The sequence below is a fragment of the Neocloeon triangulifer genome, unplaced genomic scaffold, assembly GCF_031216515.1.
Source record: "Neocloeon triangulifer isolate White Clay Creek 2 clone unplaced genomic scaffold, ASM3121651v1 ptg000002l, whole genome shotgun sequence".
Taxonomy (NCBI): domain Eukaryota; kingdom Metazoa; phylum Arthropoda; class Insecta; order Ephemeroptera; family Baetidae; genus Neocloeon; species Neocloeon triangulifer.
In genome coordinates, this window is record NW_026775545.1 from 3,365,295 (window position 1) to 3,387,960 (window position 22,666).

General features: G+C 34.6%; 2 protein-coding genes across 6 annotated transcripts in view; both read left to right on the forward strand.

Annotated features, from left to right (window-relative positions):
- Nucleotides 1-22,666, forward strand: part of LOC132205352 (poly(rC)-binding protein 3) — a 118,101-nt gene that overhangs the window by 40,269 nt on the left and 55,166 nt on the right. The gene's annotated exons all lie outside the window — the stretch shown is intronic.
- Nucleotides 1,399-22,400, forward strand: LOC132205351 (poly(ADP-ribose) glycohydrolase-like). The gene is made up of 11 exons (XM_059634341.1): nucleotides 1,399-1,547; nucleotides 19,378-19,439; nucleotides 19,492-19,621; nucleotides 19,950-20,150; nucleotides 20,631-20,905; nucleotides 20,965-21,071; nucleotides 21,212-21,368; nucleotides 21,422-21,552; nucleotides 21,654-21,922; nucleotides 21,989-22,136; nucleotides 22,191-22,400. Exons 1-11 carry the CDS (start codon nucleotides 1,503-1,505, stop codon nucleotides 22,271-22,273), a joined length of 1,608 nt encoding a protein of 535 aa, XP_059490324.1. The 5' UTR covers nucleotides 1,399-1,502; the 3' UTR covers nucleotides 22,274-22,400.

Genomic DNA, 22,666 nt, shown 5'->3' on the forward strand with positions numbered 1-22,666 from the left:
CACCCTGCACTTTATCCGTGAAAAATAAAAGTTTTCTAAATTCAACTAAAACCCACCCTCTCACGGGGTTCATATTCACCATACTGACGTAAAAAATTACGAGAAACAAGATTTCGAGCTAAAAAACTTTTGCATGTCACCCCTTCATCCCCTATTTTCGATTTTTAAAATTTGAGGGGTGGTTTCGGTCAAAACCCACCCTCTCAGTAACAAGTTATAGTGCTAAAAATGTTTCTCTTTGACCCTGTTATCAGTTACCTATGTAAAAAACCTTTGCATCCCCATACCGGAATTAAATTAAAAAATAAAAGATTTTCACCCTGCACTTTATCCGTGAAAAATAAAAGTTTTCTAAATTCAACTAAAACCCACCCTCTCACGGGGTTCATATTCACCATACTGACGTAAAAAATTACGAGAAACAAGATTTCGAGCTAAAAAACTTTTGCATGCCAACCCTTCATTCCCTTATTTCAACGTTTAAATTGTGAGGGCTGTTTTAATGCAAGTAAATCCCACCCTTTCATTGGGTTCAAATTTTCCAGTCTGACGTCAAAAAAGACAAGAAAGAATAATGTTAACTTAAACATGAGTCAATCCAAACCTTTTATTTGGTAAATAAGAGTCCCCATTTTTTATGGGTAATTCATCTAATACAAGAGACTTTATAGCATCCATGGAATTACTTGATAACTTTAACACATAGCAGTTTTAATATTAAATACAATCTACGTTTATAAGTATCATCCATGCACAATTAGCCAAATTAAAATTTTTTCATTTCGTGGTCATATTTCTTCAGCATTTATGTTGTTAGTCGCAACCCTGCCAAATATAATTTAGAGATTGGTCATATTAATCTAAAACCTTATCTCTATATTAAACTTGGGGGGTGGGGGTTGTTGGAGTTCCTGTGCCATGACTCTGCTGGGGGTTCTGAAAATGTAAGAATGTTAGAAATAATTTTATTATAGTAGTTGTTATGTATTTTTATAATACTTACAATTATATGTTATTGTGAAACTAAAATTGCCTGGTAGCGTTGCATTCCAAATTATAATTTTGAGCAACAATATTCTAAAGTAAAATTAATTTGTGAACTTCAATCGAAATAATCAAATTTTTATTTAATGATGAAGATTCTAATCATGGATATATTAATCTGATAAAAATTGAAATTGCAATAAAATATATTCATAAATATTTATTCATCGGGAATTACAAGGTACTATGAAGGCTGAACAGCTAGGTTTCGGACGTAATCAAAGGTGGAGGCGAATCCTGGTGGATGTCCCTTGACTATCTTCTTAAACGTTTTGCCCTTTCTTGTACGTTGCAGAGGTTGCTTTCCACTTAATGCCTCATCAGTTGGTCCACAAAATGTGTAGCCAACGTTAGGATGCAGATGCTTCTCGTTTGTTTCCTCGATAGTTGACCGTACATGTGGTCTTCCACTTGCCGTAATATCCAATTGGGTGGGATGCTTTCTGCGTTTATCACAGATGACTTCAACCCAACAGCAGACAAATACTCCGCAATCATTCGAGGTTTGCTTTTCTACATCATTTGCAAGGATAAAGGACCAGTCGTCTGTGGAAAGTGACTTCTTGTTTTTCTTTTTATAAGCATCATTCATCAATTTTCTCAGTTCCTGGTTGTAAGCAAGTCCCCCCTTGCTAGGGTGATCATGGTTTTGAAGAGAATCAATACAAACGATCATCTTCCTTTCCCAATCAACAATATAAAGGATCCAATGTTCAAAGTTCTCTTGTTCGTATCTGATGAATGCTGGAACAATCCAGAGAGGAAAGTCGGTGGCAGAAGTAGCGGTCAAAAGTTGTGAATATGACACATTTTCTGTTTTCGTGTTCCTGAGAATAGTGCTGTCCACATGGTAAAATTTATTTCGAGGTGCAGAATTCAATGTGCAATTGACAAAGGAACTAATCACGTCGTTTGAGAGGTAGTTACCATCTTTCAGGCAATCATAGGCTTGGTCATAAATGTAAGCGTCTGCCACTGCCTTTCCATCTTCAGTTTCTGGCCATTTCTCAATGTCAATCTTTGAGTTTGGCTTTGTAGTGAATGACATTGTAGCACTTGCCTGATTGATCACTGAAGGAACTGGAGCAACCGTAAGCAGATTTTTCAAATCAGCAGTAATCAAGTTAAATTCATGTCGAGCAATGCCTTGAGCAATGAAGTTCCGTGAGTTTTGGAATGTTTTTCGCGAGTGCATTTCTTCCATCAGCTCCTCATCTCCTGACACATTCTCTGACACTTGCAAGAGGTCAGCATCTGCAAATGATTTGTATTTGCCATTACCGACATGCAACAATGGCCCAACCACGGGGTTGGATAGCAGATCATTCTTGAAGAGTTCAACTACCGAACCCAGCGATTGGGATAATTTGGAACCTCCTTTGCGTGTCTGGACAATATTTGTGCTAAGATTTTTCAATTCTGCAGTAATCAAGTCAAATTCAAGTCGAGCAATGCTCTGAGCAAGAATGCTCCGTGAGTTTCGAAACTTGCTACGCGAGCGCATTTCTTCCATCAGTTCCTCATCACCTGACACATTCTCTGACATTCGCAGAAGATCATCATCTGATATTAATTTGTATTTACCACTACCGTAATGCTTAGTAGGTGGCACAACAATGGGGTTGGATAGTAGATCATTCTTGAACACTTCAACTACCGAAGCCAATGATTGGGAGACTTTGGAACCGCCTTTGCGTTTCTGGACAGTACTTGTGCCAAGGTTGTTCCTCGCTGACACTGGCAGTTGCCCTCCTTTTCTGACCCACGATTCTTCCGCCAATGTGACGTTAGTTCCACCTGAGGAATTTGAATTCTTTCTCTTCTTTGCTGGAGGGCCGTTGTTACTTAAGTCTTCGAAGTCGTCTGAATTGTCACTTTGATTGGATGCTGTAGCCTTGATTTTGTTAGGTACATAGAAAGACTTTTTTGCCGTCCTCTTCCTTCGCTTGTCGGCCCGAACAGTAATGAGATTTCCATCACCCTTTGTTTTTGTGGTCAGTTTGGTGTACGCCCTTCCAACTTTCATGTTTGTCTGCAGCAGAACAACATTTTTCGTTGTCCCCATGTGCCTTTCGACCAGTCCATTGCTATGCTTCATTGCTGCTTCATCTACAAATTTGTGCATAACAGCCGTGGTCATATATGTTAAGTGAGAGTTGTTTTCATGAAATTTTCTGAAAAGCTCAGGACAGAAGTAGGAATTTGGTTCATCTTCATCATCATCATTTTCTTCAATCTGATCCAACACAACACGAAGCATCTCTGTGCACTGCAGGTAGACTTTACTACTCTTCCGAAGTGATGAAGCGTCCATCAACTTGCCCTCATTCCACACATCTCTTTCAATCTCTTGCTTACTTTTCTTGATTGCTTCAAACAACTCGTCATCATCGTCATCAACAAAATCAACGCCTAGTCTTAGCTGCCTGACTCGAGCATATGAAGCTTGAAATAAAGCCGATTGTTTCTTGCTGTTGAACAAAATTGCCAGGTCTGTGAATGTGTTGAAAAAAACATCCAAATCATCAATTGTTATCAAAGTACACAGAGATTTCAAGCTGTTTCGCTTCAACTTTCCCAGCTGTTTTTTGTTCAAGGTATGTGCGTTAGCAAAATTAGCATTTGGAAAATACATTTTCCATCTCTTCACTGTGTGGCTAACACAAATCTTTAGGACTACAAAGTTGTGGAATTCCCAACAATCGGCTCCTACCAAAACTTTGTCACATGTTCGAAGGTACTCATAAAGTGATGTTCCACAAAATGCAGTCGTAACTGCGTGCATCATTGGAAGACTGCAATCAACAACCACAATTTCAGCAGTTGGCCATGCTTTTTGATGACTTTTGACACTAGCTTTCCAAGTGTTTAAGCAAGCTGCAATTTCGTCCCCTGTGTTTTTCTGTAGAATGAATTCCACCAAAGGGTAGACCTTCCCATCGTATTCAGTGACCAGAGCATAGTAGAATGGTTTCATTGGAGTCCGCGTGTTACCGGAGCGAACAAATTTGCATATATCTGGTAGTCGGACGACCCTTCCTGTACAATCAAGGTGAAGAACACGACACTCCTGCATGTAACTAGCTCGGTTAATGTGGATAGAAATTTGTTCCTCCGAATACCAAAGAACTTTAAAAGGTACTGCCCCAATCGCTCTAATGCACGGAGCCTTGTTTCTTTGCTCGAAGACATACCTTAAGATTATGTCTGTCAAGTCTTCCTTGTGCATATCACCTCTTGCCTCGTTTTCTGAGCTTATTTTATGCAAGACATTTAATGAAGGAATCATTTGAAGATTTCCCAGCTCAGCAGCTAGTTTGTTCATTGTAATTGATTTCTTTGCTCTCAGCATAGATGCTCTTAGTTCCCTCAATTCTCTGGCTGTCTCAGACCTTACTTTACCTCTAACTTGATTGGCTACCACCTTTCCGTGACTAAAGTCACCCTTTCTGTAAACATGCACCTCAGATTCCTCCTGAGGTGTGGTTGGTACAAAGACGTCAAATCTGAAGTTGTAGCAGGTCTGTTGCGAGCAGTAAGTGTATACCACTATTGCCTTCTTTCCCAGTTCCCTTTTTTGCTTAGAATCAATATACAAAGTACATTGAGTTTGTTTCATAAAAGGTTCCAGAAGTTTTTCTCGAATCCTGTTTGTGATCAATTTTCCACTTCTTGCTTTCCCCTCAAAAAGTGTAAGGAAATCATCGTTCGAAATTTTGAAAGTATTTGTAGGCAACTGTGGGTAACTGAAAGTACACTTGGCAGGAGCCTGCACAGTAATAATTTTGGAATCATCAGATCTGTCACTATTTACTTCTGAACAATCAGTAGTCAGAGTAGACAAACTTCCCTGAATTGATAAACTTCCAGCACGTGTTGATGGCTTGCTTGATGGAGTAAGACAGGATCTTGTTGGAGAAGGAGCTGTTAGAGTGTTGCTGTCTGGAGTTTCAGGCATATATGCAGGTGACACTGGTACACTTGTTACTGCTACTGGCGAAGCTCCCAATGATGCAGCAGGTGTAGGAGTACGAGCAACACTAGTGGTCTGAATGGTAGAACTTGATTTTGTTTGTGTAGTCCCGGACACAACAGGTACATCATCAGCATTCTTCGGAGAGACAGGAGCTTGTGGTGTTGAAGTTACTATTGGTGTAGGTTTTGCAGCAATTAGAGTGAAAGCAGCTTGTGGTGGTGCAGTAGTCGGTGGTGATTGTTGTGGTTTGGTAGTAACTTGAGATCCGGTGGCTGCCTTTGTAGGGTCTGGACCGGTTGGAGGCACAGCAGCTTGAGATGGCTCAGTAGTTGGTGGTGGTTGTGGTGGTTCAGTAGTAAATGTAGGCGCGGCGGCTGCCTTTGTAGGGTTTGGAGCACTTGTAGGCACAACAGCTTGTTGTGGTGAAATAGTCAGTGGTTGTTGTGGTGGAGTATTAACTTTAGGCGCAGCGGCTGCTTTTTTAGGGTCTGGAGCAATTGGAGGCACATTAGCTTGAGGTGGTGCAGTATTCGATGTTGGTTGTGGTGGTTTGGTAGTAAATTTAGACCCGGTGGCTGGCTTTGTAGGGTTTGGAGCACTTGTAGACACAACAGCTTGTTGTGGTGAAGTAGTCAGTGGTTGTTGTGGTGGAGTAGTAACTTTCGGCGCAGCGGCTGCTTTTTTAGGGTCTGGAGCAATTGGAGGCACATTAGCTTGAGGTGGTGCAGTATTCGATGTTGGTTGTGGTGGTTTGGTAGTAAATTTAGACCCGGTGGCTGGCTTTGTAGGGTTTGGAGCACTTGTAGACACAACAGCTTGTTGTGGTGAAGTAGTCAGTGGTTGTTGTGGTGGAGTAGTAACTTTCAGCGTGGCGGCTGCCTTTGTAGGGTTGATTGTAGGCACCACAGCTTTTGGTGGTGCAGTAACAATAGGCGGGGTGACTACCTTTTGAAGTTTCTGAGTATTTGGTGGTGAATCAACAAATTGAGCATCTGGTGACCCAACCCTAGGAGCTCTCGTAGCTTTCTGAGGGGAAGCAGCCTTTGGAGCAACAGCAGAGGTGGGCGATGCACCTGATTGAACAGGAGCTTGCTTTTTACCTGACAAGGCCTTTCCTGTTGGCAGTTGTTTTCCTGTTCTCCCACTGGAACGGGTCTCAATTTTCAAATTTGCACCCTTTTTGCTATCTTCACTAATGAATGATCTTTTCCGTTTTTTTGGTGGTTCAGGTATCCAACCCTCTGTAACCAGATCATCATATTCTTGTCTTAAAGTTCCCCGATGCCAAGCGTCAAAAAGCTTTCTCTTTTCTGCATTGTAGGAGCCACCCTTTTTGTTTGTTTCTTTTGCTAGCTGATTAAATGAGTCCAATGATCCTAGTTTTTCAATATCAATATTCTTGGCAATGATCAACTTTGCTACTCTTCTCCCTTTCTCAAAATTCTTCATTTTCCTTCCTGTATCAGGAGATCTGAAATTTTACACGACAGTTAAAAGATTCTGAGGAATAAACTTAATAACAAACTACTATTATTTTCATGAACCTGTCAGATTTTTAATACCAATGAACACGAAGAAACATAAAAAAAAAATATGTAAATATTCTTACCAAATTTGTCTCCCAAGTCAATATCCAGATGGAAGCTTCTCTATCTTGGGTGAAATATTTGCTGGAAGGTTGAAAAAGAAATATAAACAATTTTTCGGGGATATACAAGCATGATGTGGACGATCCAAAGCCAAACCTTGGCCAGGTAACTTTACGCAGCGTGAAATGATCAGCTAAATAAAATTGTCGTTTAAATTGCGTAACCAAAACCAATCCTAATTTAGCACGCTTTTGGATTGACCCCAATAATTGAAAGCGAAAATACCCAAAATAAAGAACCTAAATATGTTTTTGGAGTGCCATGAAAGATTGAAGCACTGTGTTATTGTGCAAGTATGCAGATGTTTCATATTTTGTTATCCAGGTGAACTTTTGGCAAGGTCAAGTACTTGAGTTTTCACTTTTTTAGAGGATCTCAAAATTATATTGTAAAGCAAGTCTAATACATTCTTAGAAATTTCACTTACTCTCAGAATTTAGGTAAAACTTCACGAGGTTTTTAACATTGACCTGGACCTCTGACATACGATTTTACGTTTCACAGCTTGGTTGTAGTGGGCAAGGAGACAATTTCAAACCACCCACCACCCATAGGAAATTAAGGACCATGGGGAGCACCAACATTAAATATTTGCTAAATCAAATTCATAATGGACCCATAAATACCGGACATAACATGGGATATTGAGGTGAATCGTTTTAAGTTTAGGAGCCGCTCAACATGGTCTGTCACCCTACAAATTTTGGTAAATGATTTGATGACCCTACCAAAGTCCACCTAGATTCACAGAAATCTACGCAGTTAAAACAATAGAATTTATATAATTATATTATACAGTATTATATATTATATCACAGGTTGGTACGTACCAATATTGTGTACGATGCCTTTATTTTGATGTGAAAATGGTTATGTTCCTGAAGGTATCCTAAATGAAGAAAAAACATTTATATAAATACGAGAGCCTAATAAACACTGAAATTGTAAAATAGTAACGTAAAATATTACATTTTTTTAGGAAAATAAAGCAAAATTAAAAAACAAATGAGTTATAGAGGTTGCAAAGGATAGGTTCCCCGAACCCTATTTGGATCAACCAATTTGAATGATAATAGGAAATTGGTATTCACTTATTCCGTGATTTTGAGATCCCATATATGAAGCAGATTTTACAGTTTATCAACTCAAAACTATAATTTCTCTTATTAATAATTTTCAAAGTTTTAAAATATATTCAAAAAAAGATCAAAAATATCTAAGTAAGAAGGAAAGAGCGTCGTTACCTTAGCATACTCACTGATGTCGTCTAATATTTTGATTCTGGCGTCAGTGGTGTAGGTCTAACAATCAGTTTAAACATACGAAATTTCCTCAATATCATCACAGTTGGTTAATACAGAAATTGGAACGTATGGCTGCAATTAAATTTCAAATACTTTTAAGTCAGTGGAATACTGATAAATTATACCTTTATAAGAAATTTACCTCTCTGATAAGAATGTGAAATGATTAATATTTCTCGTCTTTAAATGTTTGGCAGCGTCTCATTCGTCAGCCTCAGATATGCTATAATAAAAATTATAATATTAATAATAATATAATATAAATGCTTGTTATCATTAAACGCTCAATACAATTATAATTATGTCTAAACCCTCGACATCAGTTCGGTCCTCTAAAATTGAGGAATAAATTATAATAGATAATTACCTCAAACTCTCCATTTTTATCACAAATTTTCCAAAACTTTCTGTTGCAACATTATGAACACTTATTTTCCAACTTTATATTATTCGTATTATTCAATTAATTTTCCAACACTTTAAGGAGATGACCTTGGATCATTTCTTATTCATACTGTCGAAAATAACAATGTTGATCAGAAATTATTTTTAATTCTAAGCATTTTATGTTTTTTTCTTCAATTTACTTTTGAAAAACGTGCTGAGCCGATCTGTCAGCCAGCCGCGAGCCGCCGCCGGACAAAATTCTCGAGCCGCCGCCGCCGAGCCATTTTGGCGGCGCAGCCGCTAAAGTGAGCCGCCGGTCAAAATTGAACGGCTCAGGGGTCTAGTTATGATATATTTTTACGTATCTCCCACAGAATCCGAGTTAACGCTGTTTGAAAAATAATTCCTATTGTGGAAGAGCGATTTTTCACTGATATTTAAAACCCAATTGAATTTATCTTGAAATAAATTTTCCACTCCATAAATCAAATATTTTGTTCTACACACTCAGGGAGGGGGGCATCTCAACAGCAATTCCGTTACAAAATGAAATTTGAATATTAGAGCAGCTCTTTGTGAACGGGGCATAGTTTGTCCACGTTAACTGATCAAATTGAAATTCTAGTATGTTATAAACCATATCAAGAGGTTTCCAAAAATATATAGTTTTGCTCACATATCTCGAAATTTACGGGTTTTACGGGACGTTCAAATTTGGATTTTGAACAACTTTAAACGGCTGTATCTCGGCTTTCCGTGGTCGCACAAAGAAAATCAGGATGGTTTTGGAATTTCATTGTTGCACTCCACAACTTTTTTTTGAGACGCAAAATCGTAGGTTACAGGTCAAGGTCACTTCTGGTGACCTCGTGACCTAATTTTGAGAATTAGCCGGCCATTTTTTTGAAATTCTGAGATAGCCATTTTGGAGAACGGAAAATTCTACGTAACATGAGTTAATAAAAAAAATGGGTATATTCTTTGATTTTTTAATATTAAAATAGTTAAGTCCAAAAACGTGGTTTTCCGAGCTTATCTGATTATATAACAGTATTTTGAACCGCCATAACTTTCTTTCTGAGCGAGATAGCTCATAAGACCTAATGACAAAAAGTGTTTGTCTTGACACGACCTATCCAAGTAAGTATCAAACTTAGTGACCAGGTCACAAAAGCTCATTGACCCCGGTGACCTTTGACCTTGTAAAATTATTTCCATTAAGTATGGCACATGGTTCGAAAGACTACATCAAGGCAATTATTTTGGTACCCGGAATTTTTCTGTAGCTCAAACAGAAGCTGAATTATCAGTTTTTATTTATCTTCCCTAATAATTTATGCATTTTAATTAGCAAAAAATGTGATAATTCAGCTTCTGTTTGAGCTACAGAAAAATTCCGGGTACCAAAATAATTGCCTTGATGTATTCTTTCGAACCATGTGCCATACTTAATGGAAATAATTTTACAAGGTCAAAGGTCACCGGGGTCAATGAGCTTTTGTGACCTGGTCACTAAGTTTGATACTTACTTGGATAGGTCGTGTCAAGACAAACACTTTTTGTCATTAGGTCTTATGAGCTATCTCGCTCAGAAAGAAAGTTATGGCGGTTCAAAATACTGTTATAATCAGATAAGCTCGGAAAACCACGTTTTTGGACTTAACTATTTTAATATTAAAAAATCAAAGAATATACCCATTTTTTTTATTAACTCATGTTACGTAGAATTTTCCGTTCTCCAAAATGGCTATCTCAGAATTTGAAAAAAAGGGCCGGCTAATTCTCACGAATTCTCAACCACAAACCGATTAATTGTGTTTTTCATTTATTCAATGCACAATTTTCAACACAATTAATTTTAAAATTATAATTAATCGGCTTGTGGTTGAGGTACAGACCAAACATTGGTGACCAAAATTATCCTCTCAACGAGGATTTTCTAAGTACATATCACACATCCAGATCAGGTGACCTCAGGTCACCGACTTGGGTGACCTTTGACCTGAAGGTCACCAAATGCCATCAATATATACACCATTCGATTTGGCTTGACGTGGGCATTAACTTTTGTCATTATCACTTTTTACCTAAAATTATCAGGGACGACGTTAAAAGCGATCATAATGTTGACCCTGCCTGCGGAGGCACCAAAAACCACTTTTTTAATATTCTTTTTTATTTTTAAATTTAACAAAGAAAAAGTCACTCCAGTTTTGACATATTTTATGTAAAATTTCATGAGGAATCGAATGGCAATCTCAAAATTTTTTTAAAACGTGCGGCCAATTTTCAAATTTGAATTTGAAAATTTGAGGTCATGAAAAATGACCTTGAACTTTGACCTACAACTTTTTACTCAACAGCAAACTTTTAAAAATCGTCAAGACAAATTCAACCATACCCGGATTTTTGTTCTACGATCAATAGAACGCGAGAAAATTAGGTTTTTTAATTTTTTCAAAATGTCCCATAAAACCCGCAATTTTGGAAACTTTTTCAAAAAAATTTAGGGGTGTTTCTTTTAAGTCATGGTTGTTATGCTGTGAAAATCTCAATCGGCTAACTTCAAATTTGGGCATGGGGTGTGAGAACAGAAAGAATCGCACTTGTAAGAGATTTTATGGTTTTTTTTTTTATAAAAAATGTCATAATTTGGGGGATGATGGTCCATTTTGATATTTTTGCAGGCATGGGAAAAAATTTAGCTCGTGTAATTTTACACATAACATGTAAATTTCGGAGCATTTGAATTACATGTTTTCTCACAAATTGTGTCCGAAGTTAAAAAAAGCGTTCGAAAAAGCCGTAAATTTCTCATGAGCTGAAATGAAACATAGGTCAAATTTGTTGATTTTAATATATTTGAGAACCCTGATCCTAATTTGAACGTAAATGGTTGTTACTTCAGAATTTTGTAAATAATTGAAAAAATTATTTTTTCGGTTTTTAAGCCACTTTTTTTTAATTTCGGACGCAACTTCTTAGAAAACTTGAAATTAAGCTGCACTGAAATTTACATATCAGATGTAAAATTTCACGAGCTATATGTTGCCCCAAACCTGCAAAAAAAATCTAAACGTACCATCATCCTAAATTTCGGAATTTTTTACTAAAAAAAATAACATAAAATCGCTTAAAAGTGACGTTGACCCTTGCCCATACCAAAATATTACTTTGAGTAATAAATAAATTTATTTTAAACATTCTTGCAAAATAATAATAACGTAATATTTCTATTTTTTCTTGGCAGGGAGAGATTTCTGAATAAGTAGATATTAAAGTGTTACAAAATATTTACTGGATTTTTGAAGAAGATAAAAAAAAGTATATAAAATGTTATTTTTTATTACTTAGCTAAAATTTTCTTGTTATAATTGATTGTCAACTGCCGAACGGCACCAGAAATGGGAACATGATTAAATTTGGTCAGAAAGAAATTTAATTACATATATATTTATTTAAAATGACAGGTTCAAAGAGCACTAAATTCATTTATGGATATTATTTAAATTAATTAAATTGACCTTCAATCCTGATTATAAATTTGATGTAAAGTGTCGCAATTTAAATTTAATGGTATAGCATTAATTCTTACTGATTCTTACGTTTAAAAACTATATTATATATCTGATTTTCAAGTAAAATCATAGAAAAAAATATAAATTTTCAATATTTCTCCAAGTTTTTTTTTTTAATGTAATGACTTTGGTTTTGTTCATTCAATAATTAAAAAAAGTGGCCTTTGAATATTTAGCACTGGATTGCAATTATCATAATGTATGTGGCATTTTAGCGTCGAATAGAAGTCGGCAAAACCTACATGCATTGTTGGAGAATGTAAAAAATTTATTTATTGTACAAACAGTACAGAAGACTTTTTAATTTAACATTAGTTTCACATTTAAAATTTACTAAAAAAGCTTCCTGATTAATTCATGAGCGTCAAATATCAAATTTATGGAAATTTTAATTTATAAAGAAAATATTTATTACTAAAATATATTTATTTGTGTGAAAATACCATCACAGAATGAAAGACCTAGTTATAGCGGTTTTTCTTGCCAGTTCTAGATTTCATTATTGTTGGCTCAATAATGTTAAACAAAACTATTTAAACAAAGTAATCAATTTAACAGCAGTAATTTAACAGGAAAAATGTAGATGTGCGTAAAATTGGGAAAAGTATATTTGACAGTTAGCTCACGCTAGGCATTGTCTAGGGAAAATTGGCCGGAGGCGGCTCGCGGCCGCCTTTATACAACCGATCGGCTAGGATGGTCTTCAATAGTAATTTACGGAAGCTCAGATGCATAGAAACCTGACGTCATCCCCAGCCCACACTGTAATCACAGGCGAAATTTTTTATAACACGTATGACCACTACGCTGTCTTTTAGCGTTCTATGGAGGCCGCCACTTTGTCCCCGTTCAGAGCGCCCGACTATATAATACCCCAGACGTATTTCATCATCATATTTAATACAATCGTTATTTTCATGGATTTTTCGATGGAGATTTAGTCCAGGACGCCAATTAAATTGTTTTTAAACCTCATTAGGAAAGACAAAAGTATATAATTAAATACTCTTACCTTCTCCTGCTGTATCTGCAGAAATAATTCGCAGTGCTCCGTTTCCAGATTACACCAAACTGCTAGTCGATCACTAATCTGTACAAGAATGCGCTGCCCCGCTGCTAAAGACGGTGCACGCACCACTCTGTTGCGTAGGGGTGGGGGTTCTTTTGTATTTGATACTTGTGGGCAGTGTTGCAACACTTGCAACTTGTCAAGAAAAAAAAATAACTTTTGCTGCTTTTCACTTGAGATAAGAAACTGGATTTGGAAGAGAGTCGGAATATAAATCATCCAACAAACATTCCTTTTAGCGCACGATCAACACACAAGATACAGCTCAAATATTTCTCATGCATTTAATAAGTCAATTTTTCTGCATCAATTTTGTTTCTACACTAAGTGTATAGAAACATGTTATTATCTAATGGAAATTACCCTAACGCCTGTAAATTATAGAACATCATGTGTCATGTGCAAAAAAATGAAATAATATTTTCGCATCAAATTTATTCAGAATAAAATTATTTGAGACTTCATACGACTCGAGTCTATTTATGGCAAATATACTTGTTAAGATTTGTAAAGTATTTTCACGCTTTTATAATCACTCAGATATATCTATAAGCCTTCTTTGCATTTTTTACATGTGGTTGAGAAATATAATGGACTATTAATATTTTCTTATATATAACAGCTTCAACAAATTTCTTAAAAAATCAGGCAATTTTTTTTCTAAGCAAATTTTTGATCCAAACAACATTATTCAACTTTTTTTTCTTAGTAAAGACCAAAAATTTGAAAGTTTGAAATTACAAATATTCTTTAAATAAATGCTGATGTTATTATAATAATATTATTAACAACAATAATTTGTATCTGTTTAAAATAATAATACAATCTTTTCTTGGTAGTGACAGAGATAAAAATAGCCACATCTGCATTATTGAATATCTTGAGTGCTCGAATACCCAAATTTTTATTAACATATCAACCACTTTGTTCCAATTTTAGGATTTTTTTTTCTATTTCCGATATTAATATTGTAATTGGATGTTTTCCATATTTAGTTGCAAATTGTGTTTAATAATGTACCTATTTTAATGCATTACTTTATGCACATGATGTGGTTTCATATATTCAGAGAGTTTGCTAGATATGAAGAGAGTCTTGGAGTATATTATTTTGCATTCATTTGAAAACTTAATATTACCAAAAGAAAATTAAAAATAATTTCCAGCTCATGGTGCTTCAAATTGCTACCATAAATCTTAAAACACCGTGTAGTTATAGTTAGTCACTGATTTGACTTTGAAATAAATTTATTTAATTTAGATACTTTGGCAAACATTTTTATGGCTTGTGAATTAAATTCGAGTTCAAATAGTTTGAAAAATATGCAGCGAGAAGTGAATATGGTATGCAAATTTTATTAAAAATATTTATTTCTATTTTCATTTTTATTTCAGTGTAACTTGTAATTTACACATACTTTTGTGATTTGAGGTGATATTTCATATTTATTTTACATATAAAAAATTTGGTTTTGCTACTTTTCCCATGGAAAATCACAATAAAATTGAAAAGTTAACTTTTTTCATTCTTAGGCAAAAAAGCATCATAAAACTGCCTTAAGCCGCAACTGTGCAATGCAGCTCATTTTTTACAAATAGTCAGTTTTTTTGCTGAACGCTGTTTACACTAATATGACTCTAAATATTGAAACTAAAACACTTGGTATAAGTTATAAAAAAAGGTATTTGTATTTTCATGCTTCTTTCACTTTATTGTATGAAGTAAGAAATACGATAAAGAAAAAATACAAGACAATTAATTATGAACATACATTACAAAGTATCCTGAAAACATTCTAAGAGTATATGCAAAGAAAAGGTATTTACATAAAAATTTGGTTACAATATCAATTGTAGATTGTAAATTGACAATTAATTTTCTTCACTTGATCTTGATCTTGATGTAAAAGATTATTGGAGGAAAAAACATTACATTACATAGTTGTGCAAGTTCAAGAAGTAATATAAAAACAAACACAAAACGCTATATTTTCAAAATTTATAAATAAAATATGTTAATTTGAAGTGGAAAAAAATTATCATGCCCCTTTAACTAAAAACTAATATTTCAGCAGGGTAGTCTTCAAATTCACGCAATAAAAAATGCAAAACTTTTCCCCAATTTAGACGGTCCCTGCCACATCCCAACTTAGGGATGGCCAAGTGATAGGCTCGTGCCAAACTCATTTTCATTTTCAGGTCGTGCAAAGCAGCACAAAAATCTTCTTCATTTGGTTTGTGCCAGTACTTGTCTTTTGTAACCACGTTGAAAATGAAGCGGCCAGAAGAAGTAACTTTTAGAATTGTCTTTCCTATTTGAGTGGGTTGAATAGAACGATTTTCAGGGTATTTGGAGCAAATACTCAAAGCTACACCTGCACCCATTTTGGCGTCCTTTGAGATGCAATGGGCGATTGCGTAGCCCTCAGGAGCGTTGGTAACATCACCCTTGCAAAGAGTAATGCGAGCCATTTTGGTCAGATAGACGGATTTCCAACTCTCACCGCGATAGTTTACTTCCTGTGGAATGAAATTAACTTTTATTTCATGGACACATAATAAGAATAAATCTTCCTCGAACCCAAATGCCGATGGTGTACTTAATTTTTTTTCATCTAGTATACCAGATACTTATTTTGTAATAATTATTTTCTTGTTATTGTTGTTTATTGTACTCAAGTCATATACATGAAAAAAAAATTTATTTGAAAAAATGAGCAGCATTATTGCTGTTTATTCTCGAAATTATTGTCTCCAACATTCTTTCATAAGGTTTTCTGGATGAGGAAATAAACTACATGCCCAAAAATTACAATTATGACGTCACATTGTTACCACATTTTCCAGAATTTTGATTCATTTAATTGTCACTTATAAATTAATTTCCATGGTTTACGGAGAATTTTTCCACGGAGAGTTGTTCCAGAGCCGTTTGGAGAATTGTTCTATGCGTCACGTGAAATACTGCGTGATATGCGGCAACTTTTCCCACGCGAGGAAAATGTTAGGTTCAGGCTTAGCATTCATCACAAGTTTAATTTGCTGCTGACCCTTGCCAAAAGTGTGGCCTTTAAATAAGAAGTGCTTTATCGAAAAAAAAAAAAAATATAAAAAATTCCTGGCAGCAAACAAATATGATTTTGAAAAATGAAACATAAATCCTCCTTCAGTAACATATGAGTATCCAAATATTTGAGATGAAATCAATAATAAAATTTAAATCTTCTTCAGAAATAAAATTATAGTTTATTTTAATAGCAAGAATTAAAAATTCAAATCGGACCGACGTAAATTTTTTTTACTTTGAAGGTTAAGTTGAAACCAAATTGCAAACGAGTATGGGTTGCACTGGGTGATGCTATTCTGTATAAATATGTTTTAGAATAAAAATTATAAATTATGTTGAGAAAAAAATTATTGCATGTTTTGATTATAACAAATTTTTTTGATATCAAATTTTCAATTGATAATTTTTTATTACAAGATATTATATTTATTATAAGATAGTCTTGGCCTGAACATTGTCTGAAAAATAACTTCTACGAACTTTAATTTTTTTAATTATTCTTTTAATTTATTTTTAAATAATTTGTGGGGGCTAGTCAATCAAATTATAAAGCTGCATTAGCAATTAACAGCAGGCAGGGATTCATTTTAATTTTTTCATAAATTTCAATTTCAATTAATTATTTAGCTAACTTTATTTGTAAAATTAATTTTATGAAGATTAAGAACTTTTCATAAGATGATTGAAGTAAAATATGCAATGCAAATCAATTGAAAAGGGGAAATTAAAAAATTAAAATTTTGGAAAATGTGGTCACAATATGACATCATAAATTGTAGTTCTTAAAAATTTCACCATGTAAATTATTATTGTTGCTATTTCTACTCAAGTCATACATGAAAAAAATTGAAATGGAAAATTGGAAATTTCCTCATACAGAAAAAAATTGAAATGGAAAATTGGAAATTTCCTCATACAGAAAATCAAAACATGGTAGTTCACGACAAGAAAATGATTTATATTTAAAATAGCTGATATGCTGCACGAGAAAAACGCCACGTTTAAGAAACTTTGTCCAGCCGGCTGGGATAAACTAAAAATTAAAATTTCCTCCCGCTTAAAAGCGTTAAATTTTCGGGTAGAGCTAAAAATTTTCCTGCCACTAACCTCCCGGGACAAAATTCCCCCCCCCTTCCCCCGGGATCTCAAGTAAATGTACCCCATTATAATAATATTTGCGAATATTTGTAATTAAAATATGAAGTGATACCACACGATCAGATCATGTGTTAATGATGAGACAAATATGTACATATTTCGGTTATTCGGTATAAATTGAAATTGTTTTGATAAATTTCGTTTCTGACCTTGGTTTAATACGTAACGAGCCCAAAAATATTGATTTACAATTATTAAGTATAATTAAAAATTTGTACCTCAGCAGCCATACGTGGAGGATGTTCCGTCGCGCTTGTGCTTTGTGCTTGTTCTTATGTAAGAATAACAAGTTGTACGACATGCATGCATGCGTTCTTCCCTCTCCCTCTCCAAATCACACAACATACTCCCTTCTCCCTCTAGTTGACTAGTTCCCCTATTATCAGATGCAGTATACATGGCTCACAGCTGCCCCAGAGTAGAGCTGCTGGTACAATATTTTCCGTAAATCTCCAGCAATTACATCATGGCTGGACTTCCATCAAGTCACAATAATGACTGGAAGGTATTTGATTTTGATTTCGTTTTATTCAGCAAAAGTTCAACATCCGGGTTGATTAAAACGGGATCTACTTGCTTTAGAAACTTCAGCCTCGAGATTTTTAGGCTTCGGCCTGCTTTGACTGACGACCCGTCTTCAAGTTAGCGGCGGCTGGTTGTAATTTATTTATGCTAATTTATATTCATTGAATTGATAGCTGAAAACGTGGGATTTCTTTCTGGTTTCCATTTCTGGGTCTGGGGGCCAAGGCGGGGAACCGAAGCCAGATTTTCTGACTCCAGAGCCATGAGTTTCATTAACAGTGACTCTAGAGTCGAATGCGGGAACAAGTTACAGCAGTCACAACATACCAGACAAAGTGACACAAGCTACAAACCTGTACCTGTAATATACAAAACACGTGATGCACGTCACGAGACACATTTTTTTCAACACATATTGGGGATAAAGTTACACGCGGATATTTTTTAATTTACAATTAAAGTCATGGAAGTTGGAATATTTTTAAGGAATTTTTGTAAATTAAAAATTCATTTGAAACTTTCACTTTGCCGACTTTGCTAACATCAAGCTCAATGCAATAAATTAAAAAGAATTTTCTAGATTACCATTTTTGTGCCACAAATTTATCACATGCAAAGGAATGTACACTTTCCACTTTCCAATAGAGTAGGCAATACTTTATTAATTGCTTTTACATTGACTTATATTTTAAATTAATATCTAAAAACTAGTCAATTCTGGTTATTCTAAGTTCCGCACGTGTAGCTTTTGTATTTTGTATAAATGAATTTTACAAAAAAAAAATTAGGGACTTGTAGCATCTGTCCTGTTTGTTTGTAAGGTACGTCTGCGGTAACTTGTCTCATAAAAACCTACAGAGCTAAAATTAAAAAAAGACCAGCTGCAGCTCCAGAGTCATCCATCTCATCATAGAAGATAATAATTAGATTTACGAAATTTATTGAATTTTTTTCTCAAAATAATAATCATTTACAATATGCGTTTTTTCCATGCTAAACTATTTGGGTTCATAGTTAAATTTTTTTTTTAAATCCGTTGCTTACAGATGATTCCGTAATTCAACCAGCAATGAAATGTCACAATGCAAATCAGCCGAGCAATTTTCGCGAGTCAAGAAAACATGCGTTCTTTACGCAATGAAAAAATTGCAGATCTTTATAACGTTTATGTCATATAACAATATTAAACACACTTTTTTTTTATTTTTGTTGATCATGTAAGAGAAATTATTGGTAATAATGTTTAACATTATCATTAACAAGGCACATTTTTGTATTATTTTGTTTATCATATGAGAAAAAATTTCTTAATAATAATGTTTGACATTGTCCTTGAGAAGATTCTGAGGCTATATTTTACCGTTTTGAATGATTTTTTTTTTATTGCGAATCTCGGAATGTACGTAAACAAAATTAAGTGGTTTGTAGTTGTATTTAAAATATAAAAATACATTTTTTAGGCGCGTGTTTCAGCAACTTTAAATTAGATTTTTATGTCTTTTTATACATTTGAATACCGTGAAATGGCATTGTCAGCACTTTCGAGTCTGATTGTTAATTTTTAAAGTTGTATTTACGAAAACTTTAGCCATCATAAGCCGGTTTATTGTTATATTTTCAGACGTTGCTTCTCTGTGAATCAAACTTCAATGGAATAAAGAAAGCAGAATACAGTTACGCAATGTAAGTGGACGCACGTTAAAAAACCAGTGTACTAATATCATTAAAATTATAGGATCATACCAGGAAACTCCGGAACAGACAAAGTATGTGTAGCTGTGCCTCCCGACACTGTTTATGACTATCATGGACGTGATTACTTGCTGATGCCGTACTCTACCCAAAACGTTTACCCTGACCCATTGGTAATATTTTATTTTCAAGTGTAGGGTTGTCCAAATAAAATTCGGAGGGTTAGAGAATCCGTTATTAAGTAAATGTGAAAATAAATCGCAAATTTTCCCAATGCAAAAAATTTTTTGAAAATTACTTTTCAAATGGCACCTAGGCGCTACTCCTAGCTAACTCTTTTTTTATCTCAGGTGTGCGTGAAAATTAAATATTTTATTATTGACCCCGGATTAAAACTGAGGAGGTCACATTCACCTAGAAAGCGGTATCTCCAGCCCTCCGAATTGAATTTGGAACACTCTATAGGACTGTTGTAGCATTAATTTCGATTATTGCCCTCAGAATCCGAAGGCTACTGTCAGTCGTTGGCAGCAATTCTTGAAGGCAATGAATATGACTCCGTACAATGCTGATGAAGAATTCGATCGAACCCTGCTGGTTCGCATGATTGACTTGTACAATTTTACCCACAATTTCGATTACAAGATGTTCGAATACGCTATTAAAATTCTTGGAACTCCGGCTGGAAGTAAAGTGATGAAGGTAAAAATTGAATAATTTTTAATTTAAAATAAACATGTAATATAAATTGGCACTTTTTATTTAACTAAAATTTTATTCAATCGGTTGACCACTTCCCAAATTGTGTCCCTTTAAAAAAAAATGAAAATATGTTTCACATATTAAGATGAATTAAAAATATTGTGAAATGAATTTATAACGTAACGAAAAAAAGTGGTTTTAATGACAAAATTGAAACCGAGCAAACTCTGTTGTTGCCAAGTTAATAAAAATGAATAAGTCGTCTGAGCAGAAAAATTAATAATTGAAGGACAGCTCACCCACACAAGATGAACTGATTACCTTTTGGGTTGCTTCCTTCATTTGTGCATTTTGTCTTTTGCAATTATAATGTTCACCGACTTAAAATTTTCACATAAATTATAATTTCTTTTTAATATATTGTTTTTATGTTTTTGCTTGACTAGTAACTGTGTATTAATAAGTGCATTTTTTTCTTAGGATTCTATTTTTTTGTTCTTCTCCCAGTCCTTTGTGTATCTGCTGAGAGATTTCACTAAGGACATGCCAGACCAAATCACAGCACCTTTGAGATTGCTTCGCAACACTCAAAATAATGATCTGGAAGATTATGAGATTGAAACTGTGGTCATTTGTCGGTTGCAAGCAATTTACATCATGGGGGCTGCACTATTGTCTTTGTTTCCCAAGAGGAGCTCGTCAACTTTGCATTCTCTTCTGCCCTATGGAGATTACCCTCCCATCAACCTTGGAGAGTAAATTTATTCCTGGATTATATTTTTTAGCCTTTTCTTGATAATTCTATATGTTTTAGTTTTCTGAGGGTGAAATCCACTGATTCTGCAACTTCAATTAGCATGAAGCTACAAAAGTTGCTGTGTTTTTTCAACTATTTCAATGCATCTTTCAACAAGGATTATGGTAATACATTAAACATTAACCAAAGTTCGATAATCAATACTTCATTGAATGTCCAATTATTTTTAATAAACAAGTACATGCATATAATATTTAACTAATTAACCTAACAATAATAACTAACTATGCAAAATGTTTATCAGCACCCAAAGAAGAATACAAACTGTCTTTTTCAAGGCAAAGAATAAAGGAGTTCCCTAAGTGGATGGATTCTCTGAAGCCTATGTGCAAAGTCTCTTTCACAGACGAGAAAATTGAGGATGCGAAAGGGGATTTTCTCCGAGTTGACTTTGCTAACAGGTGTTCTATTAATTACTCATTATATTCGCTCATCACAATTTTATGTTAACCAGACAAGTGGGCGGTGGAATTCTAACGCATGGGTTGGTGCAGGAGGAAATTCTATTCTGCTGCTATCCTGAAATGCTCATAGGATCGTTGTTAAATGAGGCAATGTGCTACAATGAAGCAGCATTTTTCAGAGGTATAAATGGAAAACATACTTTTTATCTACCTGTGGCAAAAAATTTTCACTTTGTAACCTTTTATCAAAAAAAAAATAAAAAATTCATGATGTTCTAATAGGAGTAAGAAGGTTCAACAACTACAAAGGCTACTCTGAGACCTTCGAATACACTGGAAACTGTTGCACAGGGGAAGAAGCGATGGACGAGGAAAACTATATCAAATCCAGATTTGTTGCTATGGATGCATACCCATTCACAAATAGAGATGACCAATACAAAATTCAGTGTATCGAACGCGAATTGAGAAAAGCTTTTGCTGGTTTCCGACCAATCGATGATTTCATTGGGGATGTTTGCACTGGCTTTTGGGGTTGCGGAGTTTTTGGAGTAAGAACTAAACCTGCATAAATTTAAACTATACTTATATATTATCTGCTATACTAACAATCATAGGGTGACCCACAATTAAAATACCTAATTCAATGGCTAGTATGTTCTGAAGTGCAAAGAAACATGACATTTTCTACATACAAAGCTGGAAAGGAGGCCGAGAATTTGAAAAAAATTCACAAAAAAATTGAGAAAAAAAAAGTGACTGTTGGTAAGCTTATATATTACTTGAAGGATGTTTTAATTCACGATTATAAAATTATAGGTCAGCTCTACAGATTTTTGATGATGGGACAAGTTGATTTGAAACAAGGAGTTCTCAAGCAAGTGGTAAAATACTTCAAATAGGAGTGATTACCAAGAGAGGAAAAGCTATCTCTTAGTTCATAATTTTTACCAACAAATGTTTGAATGATAATCATTAAATTATTTTTTATTTGTATGTAACAAGTATTATAAATAAACGAATTAGAAAAACGTCATCTTGTATACTAATAAAAAGGACCAATGAACGAAAATTGAGGAAGCTGGCCAAAGCCACGCTAATATATGAGATAATAAATATTAAGAGTGGAAAGGGCGGGGAGCTTTTATTTATTATATTTAATTCTGGTATGGGGATGCAAATTTTTTTTACATTTGAATCTGATAACAGGGTCAAAGAGGAACATTTTAAGCCTCATAAATTGTTACTGAGAGGGTGGGTTTTAGTTATATTTAGATAACTTTGCTTTTTCACGG